Here is an 11,582-nt window from a genome sequence, read left to right on the forward strand (position 1 = left end):
CCTCCAGCTGATACCTCCAGCTGGTGCCTCCAGCTGATGCCTCCAGCTGATGCCTCCAGCTGATGCCTCTAGCTCACAGCTCCAACTCGAATCTATTCTTGCCCTAGAGAAAGATGGACCTACACAGTGACAACTATAAGGGAATCCCACTGTGGCTTGAGAAGTTCCACAATAGATTACTGACTCAGTTTTATTTTTGTTTAAGAGACATGTTCTCAGGTACTTGGACTGAAACCAGGGCCTACTGGATGCTAATCAAATATTTTTCTACACAGTTATAGCCTTAGATCTTAGGGCAGGGCATAGAAATATATAGCTTTTTCTACACCAAGAAATGTCATCTGCCCAATATGTGTCTGTAATCAAAATTATTTTTAATTACCAAGGGAGTTCCAGGCTTTTCCGGGCCAAAGGGTTTACAAGGATACCCTGGAGTTGACGGCATGTCAGGATACCCTGGGAAGCCTGGTCTACCAGGAAAACAAGGACTTCCGGTGAGTAGTGAGCATGTGTTATACCCCTTACTTCTGCGTAGGTGACTTTTTAAGGACCGTGGGGACTCTGGCTATCTGTCTTAGCTAGGGTAGTAGTTCAGATTAAGCTAATCAATTTTCTAATAGTTATCTTAGAATTAGACTAATGATTTTCAAGTATGTCAGTAGGTATAGACTCTTAGATATTTTATAGGAGCAATTTATATTTTCTGTACGTGTAAAAGTTTAAAAAAACAAAGTATAAGGAAGCTCAGTGAGTATCTCTGTAAGCAGGCCATGTTTGTATTCACCAAATGTCCTCGTCTGTCTTTGGAATATTTCAGTCTTGGCAGTACCTCAAGTAGGTTCTGCCCAGAATAATTTTCCCTTTACTTTTACAGCCCTAGGTATTTTCAAGAACTGTGTGGATATTTCCTGCATTCGTTTAAGGGTGATGCAATGATAGAAAATCATTCTTGTTTTATATGCGAATTTCTAGCTTATTCGATCAGAAAATTTAGAATCATGTATTTTTAGAGAATTGTGTGTGTGTGTGTGTGTGTGTGTGTGTGTGTGTGTGTGTGATCAGAAGAGGGCATCAGATCCTCTGGAACTGAAGTTATAGGAGGCTATTCTATTAGTTGCCTACTATGACTGGTGGGAACTGAACCCTGGTCCAGTAAGCACCCTTAACTCCTGAGTCATCTCTCCAATCTTCCAAGCTATATTTTTGTCTTCACTCAACTATGTGCCAGCCTAATTCAGATATGTTTGTCATCGAGGGAAACATTAGAATAGCTATCTTCTTTCAATCACCCAGTAAAACTGAGTTTTTTAAGTTCCCACTATTTGGATATGGTTATTCATTGACTTGTTTCTCTTTTCTTAAGTAATAAATCAACCCTAGTTGTTTATTCAAATGTGACAAGGTAACATACACAAACCCAAGCCCACACCAAGGCTCTTCTTTCACTATGGTGAGGTACCTCGTATATTTCAAAACAAAAAGAAGCTGAAATGATCATTTATCCAATCTAAGTAATTCAGAAATAAACTCATACTCAGGTTCTATTTGGAGACATGAATATTTTTAAGGAATCTTTTAACAGAATTTCTATTTATTTTGGAGGAAATATATCAGAACATCAGGTTAAGGCCTAGACAGGTGTGACACCTGGGCTGAATATTTAATTGAAACAAATATTTTATAGACTTCTGGCAGTATCTATCTAAAGACTTTTTTCTTCCTCCTCCTCCTTCCCTCCTCTTCTTGTTCTCCTTCCTTCTCCTTTTTCCTCTCTTCTTCTCTTTTCCTTCTAACAGGACCTTAACATGTAGCTGGACTACTCAACCAGCATTTTCTTCAGTCTCCCGTTGCTGGAATATAATGAGGCATTATATCGTACCTACCACACAAGATGACTCTCGTCTGATATCCCAGTCTAAAAGATAACTCTGTCTACTGTGCCCTCAGCTTTGCCATGGAAAGCCTAGGGTTTCACTTTCCCCAGTACTCAGTCACATAGCCATTGACCGAAGGTCTCTCTGAACAAGTCTTGGACATGAGTCATAGAATCTGCCTCTTACCATTCCATGAAGGGCTTCCTCCAGGACCATCTGCTTTCCCTCAGAAGGTTCTGGTCTAGGAGCTGGCTCTGAATCTGAGAAACAATTGAGACTCTTAGTTTGACATTTATCCATAAGACCTACAAGCTTTCCAGTTGAATGCCAACATATTCTAGCAAACCATGGCATAGTTGGTTGATTCTGTGGGTTCTTATGTTGAATTGAACATGCCAAAGATATGTACAAATCAAACCAGTGATAAATGCTTCTACCTTTTCTCTGATTAGTAAATTAGTATCCTGGATTCTATTGCTGAGGCATTCCAAAACTCCCATTTCAGAAACACAATTCCAATGCATTTCGAACACCTCTGAAGAATCTAGGCTTCAACTTGACAGTCTGTTGATTATTCATAGTGCTATCGGGTGCCTATCTGACCTTGTTCATGTTCTGCTTACTAAATTTTATTGTATAAGTAAGAACTACTTATTTGAAAGCTATGACCGAATACAGCTAAAAATATTTTTCAAGTAATTTTCCACGGTGCTATTGGATTTTCAGGTAGATGATACCTTTAAATAATGCCCTACTTCCTCATATTCCTTGCTTGTTCTTCCACATGAGCTCTAAGGCATCCTTCATGCTGTATTTAGAAGCATCAGAAATATCTGGAAATTATCTACTGCTCTCATAGAGATAATGCAGCTAGTGTTTTCCCGCCTGGAGCATCTCCATCTTCCATCCATCCCCCTTGTCCTGCATTATCCTTTTCTGTTCCTTTTTCCTGGTTTCCATAGATACCTTAGTTTTCACTGGCCATAGCTTCCTTTTATCACAACAAGTGGTGAAATGCATCTCCAGTATGTTTCTCTAGGACTCTAACCTCTGGCGCTTCTTTATACTGCTACAGAGCTTGACTCCCAGGGGCTATGCACTTTCTGTTATTATTCTCTTTCTTTCTCACATTCTTAAGAGGGGTATTTTTAATTAAACTGTCCAGTCACCAATATTTTCAGTACCCTTTATAATAACATCTTCTAAATTTGTAAGACAGCCGTCTGAGCTCTTAAATAATAACAGATTTTAGTTTTCCTCCTTATAAATATAAAACACATTTGGCATTGTTCTGGAGATTCAGCTAGACAGTAAGGTTCCAACAGAGTAGTAATAAGAAACAAAGGTCATTCAGATTATTATGGAAGATATAAAACTGTCTTTATTTGGATATAACACAATTATCCATGTAGAAAGTACAGAATCCATTAAAAAATGAATTTAGCAATGTTTCAGGATGGATGACCCCCACACATAAATGAATGTATGTACTCTGATGTTGTTTAATGACAGGATTTTCTGAGACAAGGATTCTTTGGAATTCCATCATTATGAAACATTATAGACTGTACTTATATAAACCATAATTGTGCAGCTTGCCACAGCCTGTGATCTGTGGTGTGGCCTTAGCTTCTATTTGTATATCATGCCATGTGGCAGTACTGACTACTGTAACCTTGATATCTTAACACTACGTTAACTATCTATGCAGCTGAAGACAGCTAAACATAGAGAAGTACGCTGAAAACGCATTTAAGGGATTTGTCTAAAAGTCACATGCAGGGCTGGGGAGATGGCTCACTAGATAAAGCAGTTGCCTTGCAAGTGTGAGGACTGAGGTCAGATCCCCAGTTCCCATATGTCTGATAATCAAGCATGACAGCCCACTGAGATCCTAGAGGCAGAAAGAGGGATTCCCCAGAATGCAGTGGCTAGCTAGACTAGCCCTATGGAAAAATCTCAGGGTCTAATTGTGAGACTCTGCCTCAACAAATAAAATGGAGAGCAATTGAGGAAGACACTCCATGTCAACTTGGTGTTCTCAGGCCTACGCATGCACACACACACACATGCATACATGCAAACATGAACACACATACTACACACACATGCATGCATGCACAGACATGCAAACATGTACACACACATACATACATGTACATACACACACAACATACACATGCATACATGCACGCTCATGTGTGTACATGCACACACATGCATACATGCACACACATGTGTGTACATGCACACACATGCAAACATGCACATACGCACACATGCATACAGGCAAACACACACATGCCACACACATACACACACACACACAGGCAAAAGAATATTGCCTCAGTCTAAGGCACTTAGCATTAGTAAGGCTGAGTAGCCAGGCAGTTGCCCTGGTGAGACAGGGAACTGTGGTGAGTGAATGAGGCAAGCAAGCCATGACTCTGCTGCTGTAGACTTTAGGCTACAGTAAATGAATTTTATGAAACAGTTGTATTCAATAATAAATTAATTTAGATTATTATGACATTTTAATGTAAAATTTTGAAGGCTTAGTGTAAGACAACAAATCACATCAAATAGGTGCATAAAAACATTTTCTTCCTTTGTGTCTCTATCAATATTTTCTACTTTTGTTTGTTTTGTTTTGTTTTGTTGGTTTTTGGTTTTTCAAGGCAGGGTTTCTCTGTGTAGCCCTGGCTGTCCTGGAACTCACTTTGTAGACCAGGCTGGCCTCGAACTCAGAAATCCACCTGCCTCTGCCTCCCAAGTGCTGGGATTAAAGGCGTGTGCCACCACCACCCTACTTTTGTATTTTTTAATCCTTTGATAAATTTTTAAGCATTCAAAGGTACAATTAATAGATAGGATGTCACAATCTGCTGGCTTTAAGAATTGACACATACGGAAAAGCTGAGATGAGATGGGCCATGTACTCTGATGGAGGTGCTTAAGCATCAGCCTGGAAAGTCAGCACATTTGATGTATTCAGCAGACATGTGGGAGGAGGAAGATTAGCCTAGCTCAGAAGGGAGTCTCTGTAGGTGATTGTAGGGAGTCTTCTTAGGTTGCAGTCGTTTGGGAGGTGGAAAGCGATAACAGACTTCTCCACAAGGAGTGTCAATATCCCTCTGAACCTGGCCTGGGAAGATTTGGCCATTTCTGTAGTTCTGAGGCATCAGGGTCCTTGACATGGCCCTGCTCCTGACAACAGAACAGAATCACTTAGAACTTCATTTGCTCCCCACAGGAAGAGTCCACTCTGGAGCTACTAAATTCAGCACACGGTTGTCAGTAGCAACAGTGGTGTCAATAATACCATCCCGTGTTCAGCAGCAAGCATGGTACATGCCTCAGTGTCCACATTTTGACTTCCTGATTTCCCTTTGATTGCCACACTTTCAAACTTAATTTTCATTGTTTGTCTGTGATTTATGAGCTGCAATTGTCTTTTCCCTCCCCTTAAATTATCCAGGGTCAATTTCTGACATTTACAGGTAACGTTCTAAAACAGAAATCTAATAAAATAAAACTATAAGTTCTGTGGTTTAGCATCCTTTACAGACCCTGCATTGTAATCCCAAGATTTGCACATTGATCAGTATTTAGGAAGATGGAAAAGTTTTCTGTAAATACCTCTGCTCTCCACAAAATATTTCATATGACATTGAGTTTACAGCGCATTTTCAAAGAATACACTAAATAAACTAATATCTTCAGTGGCTACCTGGTCATTAGCACAAGTAATGTCTAAGAGAATAATTTCTAAAGCAAAGGTGAAGCTACTAAGTATTTTTAATGCTATTGGGTGAAATATAATCATTGCTAAAAACAAGGAAGATTCCTGAAGTATTTTCAACCAGGGATAAGGACATCTTTCTCATTGGCCTTTTATTTAAATCATGGCACCATGGTGTTCCTTGGCTTCCCTTTAAAGACTGCTGGGTTTATCCACTTAGAAAAATATTTATTCTAGGGTTTGTAGCATTATGCAACTGCCTAGTTTTTCTAAACAATGTTCTTTCTTTCTTTTCTTTTCTTTTCCCCCCTTTTTTAGTTTTGATGTGGCCACAGAATTACAGAATTCCTGGCATATAAACTCCATAGTCTCAGTGTTTTTCAAGGTCATGTGACCATAGCTGAGGGATAGTTTCAGGGAGGCTCAAGTTGCCTTTGTGAATTTCCTTTGCTCAAATGAGTGTTCCAAGGCCAGACAGCTTAGCACATCTGTAGCAAATGAGTCTACCATGCTGTTTTCATTGAGTCGGACTTCTGTACAAACACAGTCCCTCAATCATTTAGGAAAAAAAACTTTTCCTTGAAAAAATCATAAATCTATCTGTCACTAAAACGAAGACTTACCAGCCCCCCCTTTTTTAAATTTTTATTGCTACTCTAATAAAACTGGTTTTTGGAAAGGAAGGAATGAGATGTAACTAACAACTTATTTTAGGACAAATCAAGGCTCTTCCAGGCCTGATTTTTTACCATTCATCAGGTGACTCTGCATTTAATGTGCATTTCTCAAACTGAGGTTCTTGTCTTGAAAGATCACTGAGAATCTTGAATCTCTCTCTCTCTTGTGGTTTGTGCCCAGCACTGGATAAAGGGAAGGTGCCCCTCAGTAGCCTATCCCTGACCACCATGGGAGTCTGAGTCAGGAGAACCGGCAGCCCAGTCGCCCATCTGGTCATGTGTAATTTACGACCCAGCTCTACTCAAGAACTTTGGTTCTGAAGAGGCTGTAATCCTTTCCTTAAGCATGCTGTCTTATTGCTGTGGATAGATCTACTTTCAAAGAGTCCCGTCAACTCTGTGTCACGAAGGGCTTGACTATCCAGTTAGGGCTCCATCTCATTAGAACTTCCTCCCTCCTTTCCTGTGGCTGCTTCCATTGGACAGAGTCCCGCTCATTAGGATGTCTTCCAGGACAGCGCGCTCGGATTGTTTGGCAGCTCATTAGTCTCAAAGTGAAAGATCTACGGAAGGATAGAGGTTTCCTCATTGAATCTTCGGTGAACCCCACCCCATCAGATACAGCTCATACTCTGTGGAATGGTGTTCTTTCTGTATCTGGACTCTGTTTACTTTGCCAGCCTGACAGTCTGCCCTGCTCTTCATGAGTACTGTTCATTCAAGCATAGTAGCATCTGAGTTATCAATGTTTACTGTGTACCAGACACTAGCCCAGAGGCTGATTATATATTAAGTTATTTAATCTCTGTGAGGTCAACATAACTATTACCTTCAGTTTACCAGGAGGAAGGGGTACTCAGAGAGACGAAGAGCTTGCCCAAGATCACACAGTCAACAAGCATGGGAACCAGAATTCAAAACCTTGTTCTTTACACGAATGCTTGATCTACAATTGCAGTGAGGCCCTACTCCTGTGTGCACTCTAAATCAGAGTCCTGTCTGCTCAGAACTTCAATAGACTTGGGCGTGTTGTCCAGCAGAGCATGGTTAACTTAGATGTCAGTTGTTTATGTTGTTTCCCTTGAGACTATAAACTCTTGTGTAGCAGGGTCTTGCATTCTGATCATTGGGTACCCAGCACCTTGCACATTGTTAGGTCCTTTGTGTAAGGACTGTGTCATGTGTTAACTATCATCCCAAACCCCATCTATTAAATGAATATGTCAATACCTAATTTATATGATTTTTACTATAATCAAGTGAAATATTTTACGTAAAGAACCCAATACATAGCCTAGGCTTATTGAGATAAGATTGTCTTTATGCACTAATAAATATGGTTGCTTAATAAAGCATTATTTTAAGACACAAATAATTGTTCAGTGCCTGGTACGTGATGAGTTATAGAATATAATAATAAAATGACAAGAGCTGACCTTGGAGACTGTACATAAAACAGCAACAAAGTTTTAATATTTGACCTTTAACAAAAGTCAGAATTTATGGATTGATGTATGGATCGATATAATAGTTGGATACTAGACTATAAATAAATGAAAAGATGCAACAGATAATTTCAACTCTTGTTAAGTGCAAGGAAAGAAGCAGTTATATGATAAAGCATCCAGGGAGAGACAGGATGTACAGGAATTGAGTTTGGAAGACCCCCTGAAAAGGTTATAGTGAACCTGACTGAGGTCAGATGAATCCAAATATGAAAAGATCCTGCTGAGTAGGAGGAGCCAGAATGAAAATGTCCATAGTTGGTAAGGAGTCGGCCTGTTCACAGGGTTAGTGGAGGATGGACTGAGATATGCAGATATGTTGGTTGGTTTTGTTATAGAAAGGTCCATATTGATTTCTTCACAGCAGTGAGAGGGAAGACACATGTAAGAGCCAGGAATAGATGAGTCCTCTCTGGTCCCTGGTAGTCCTATGATTGTGTGCTGAGACCTAAGTAGAGGAGAACTCACAAGGTTCCCTGTACTATAGTGTCATGGTCACTGCTCAGAACTTTCAGGATTAAGAAACCATCATTTGTTCTAATGGAAATCTGTAAGGGATGCTGGGAGGTGGGCCAGCGCAGTGCTAGGTGATACTGGGTGGTGGGCTAGCACAGTGCTAGGGTGATGCTGGGAGGTGGACCACACAGTGCTGGATGATACTGGGAGGTGGACCAGCACAGTGCTAGGCAATGCAGGAGGTAGACCAATACAATGCTTGCATGTGTTGCATCTGAGTGAGAGGTTAGTTTCATAGACTTGGAAATAGCCACAAAGCAAGCTCAGTGATCCTTCCCTGCATACAACTTGCCTCAGCTACTCTAGGTCTCTTGGCTTTGATATGTTGAGATGTTTAAACTACCTCCCAACAGTTCACTCATAAATCTGGACCATGTTGCTTGTGACTAGAACTGCATCACAATGTTATAAATGTGGCATGACTTATATATGTTGTAGCTATGCATATTACTACCCATAATTACTAGCCCAAGTATTTTTAAACAGCCACTTCTTTCCTGGGAAGGATATGCTTAGCATCAAATAAAACGAGAACTTCTAAAGCAGGAGTGGTTTTCACTGCTACATTTGAGGCCTAGTGTTATGTTTGTGGCTCTTGAGTGTGCTGGCTTTAAAAACTGCATACCTATGTTTCCTAAAATAGAAACTTTGGTACATTATGCTAAATTTTTGTGCTACAGAAAAATAAATTAATTTATGTTTTCTTCTTATATCATAAATAACTGCAGGAACATATCCCTATGTAGAAAGAAGATGTATAGCAATATAAAGGGCAAGAAAAAGGGAAATACTGTTTTCCTAGAAATTTTCAAGAAAACATCAAATAATATGAAATCCAATATTAATGTCATTTAATTTTTTTCCATTTGACTCAAAAAAAAAAAAAAATCAAAGGAAATGAGTGTCATGAAGGTTTATAACTCACTCAATGTCCTTTTAAAGCCATTGGCCTCTCCCAGAGCCTCTTTGTAATGTGTCTTTCTATTGTTGCCCAGATTTCACAGATTTTATTTCCCACTGCTTTCTCAATCACTGATAGCTTGTTGAGTACCAGTGACAGTGAGCCAGCTCTCAGGGGCCAGAGGGGCCAGGGGAGAGGCATCTCTGCTGTGCTCTATTGTAATGCACAAGTGAGTTCTAGAATCTGTTTTTCTTCTCAAGGCCTACAGGAAAGGCATCTTTTCATTCCTGGGTCTTTTCATTTGGTTCGACACCTCCCTCTTCCTTCCTGAATTTATACCCAAAACCATAGATATGTCCTGGTGCCAGTTTCGAGGCATGGGAAGTGCATAAGGACAGAAAGCACCCACAATATGACACACATTCATTTCTTACTCATCATCGAATCCTGGACCTTTTTCCTTTAAGACTTAGGTTAATCACTTTCTGTTCTGTCAAAATTGGCAACACTCTCCTGTAGGGCTCAAAACCCATTTATATAGGGAGACACCTTTGTCTGACAATAATGGAACTCCCTGGCCACAAGACATCATGTACTCTTTTTATTATATTAACCTTCTATTTTATAATTGGATAGTACCTTTTAATTATAAAAATGATAATAAATTGACTAGAGAATGAATATTGGGTATAGATGTGGAAAAGATTTTCTAGTTTATACATGAATGTGCCACCAAATTAACCTTCTAAGATTCAGGTAAACTATTCATTGATATCACCATCTCTTAGCAAAATGAATAATTATTGTGGTTTTATTTATTTGTAAATTTTCTCTGTATTATTTTACAACCCTTTGCTCAATTGTTTAAAGCAAATAATCCTTTGGAAACCACTAGACAGAATGCCTGGAATTAGCATCTGTTTCTCTTGAAAACAAAATTAATCATCCATCTGTGTATCCCTAATAAAAAATGTTTGTTCTTTACTTGTCTGAAATACTCTTAGAACTTTGTACAGAACGCTCTGCCACTGTCCTCCCGTTTCTCTCTAAGAAACCAACGTGGATGGTAAATGACTTGCAGTATATTCATTAGGCTGGGATGAGTGTCTGATAACTCACACAAAATTAACTTTCCATGTAACCTGAACGAGTTTTCTCATGATGACTTCTACAGCCTAAATCATCTGCTGACCACAGGGCTGTTCAACAGTGTCTACATGTCTATTGTACGTGTCTTGGCAGAAGAGCATGTGCCTTTTCTACTAGGAAAATAATGGTCTTGAAAATTACCTAGAATTATGATTGAAGTGATGCGATACTGTTTGGGGATTGTGGGACCTTGAGCCTAGCCTACATCTGGTACAGTGTACTCATATGGCTTGTCTCCCTGTGACATCTGGGGAAAGGTAGCTCACAAGCTTGCATGATAACCTATTCTATTATTATTATTATCATCGTCATCATCATCATCATTATAATAATGATTTGTATTCACACATTTTTTTAGCCAACTTTAACTATAAAGTTGCTTTGCTGGTCTAAGAATTGCTTAGTTTTGTTCTCCCTTCCTTACCTATATTTCCTTCCAGCTTTTATACATGACCTTTTAAAGATTCTGTAGGTCATTGTATTGTCTTTAGGTCTTCTGACTGATGAGTTTTCCCCAAATGGGAGAAGAGGCTTTCCATTGGAATTTTGATGTTTCTTGGTTAGTTGGTTGATTGTAGAGGATGACTGGATAGTTAAGTAGAATGGATGTTGTTTTATTGATAGTGGGATATTTTTTTGAGACCAGGTCTCATGTGTGGCCCATGTTGGCTTCAAAGTCACTATGTAGCCCAAGCTGAACTTGAACTTATGACCTTCCTACCTCAGCATCCTGACTGCTGGGATTACAGCCATATAGCACCATATCCAGCTTAAACTTCACTTTCAGAATGCCCCTTTCCTGTAAGTTCATTATCCCTTCAGATATTCAGTCACTAACACAACACCTAAGTCTTCTTTGGCCAATTTTGAAATTTCCTGAAGTCTCAAGTGCCCCTTATAGGATGTCCTTTCATTTGCATGGGTGAACTCTAAAAGGAATTATCTTATCCCCTCAGAGTTCTTATAATTCATATAGAAAATCATCCCAGAAGTGTAGTCTCACAGAACACATTAACTCAGTGAGAAACATAGAGAGGAAGCAATGGAAGACAAGTAGGACAACCTATTATATCCAGGGTAAAGTGAAGTACTTACAATATGGAGGAACTACAGCATCTATCTGAACTTGACAATGTGGAGATTTCCAGATAGATAGATAGATAGATAGATAGATAAGATAGTTAGATAGATAGAGATAGATAGATAGATAGATAGATA

At 39.3% G+C, this 11,582-nt stretch overlaps 1 protein-coding gene across 1 annotated transcript in view; it reads left to right on the top strand.

Annotated features, from left to right (window-relative positions):
• Col24a1 (collagen type XXIV alpha 1 chain) overlaps positions 1-11,582 on the top strand; it is a 256,021-nt gene that overhangs the window by 194,014 nt on the left and 50,425 nt on the right. The window contains exon 47 of the mRNA XM_021196980.2: positions 387-494. Coding sequence (XP_021052639.1) covers positions 387-494 — 108 coding nt within the window. The remainder of the gene's footprint in view (positions 1-386; positions 495-11,582) is intronic.

The sequence above is a fragment of the Mus pahari genome, chromosome 4 (genome assembly GCF_900095145.1).
Source record: "Mus pahari chromosome 4, PAHARI_EIJ_v1.1, whole genome shotgun sequence".
Taxonomy (NCBI): Eukaryota; Metazoa; Chordata; class Mammalia; order Rodentia; family Muridae; genus Mus; species Mus pahari.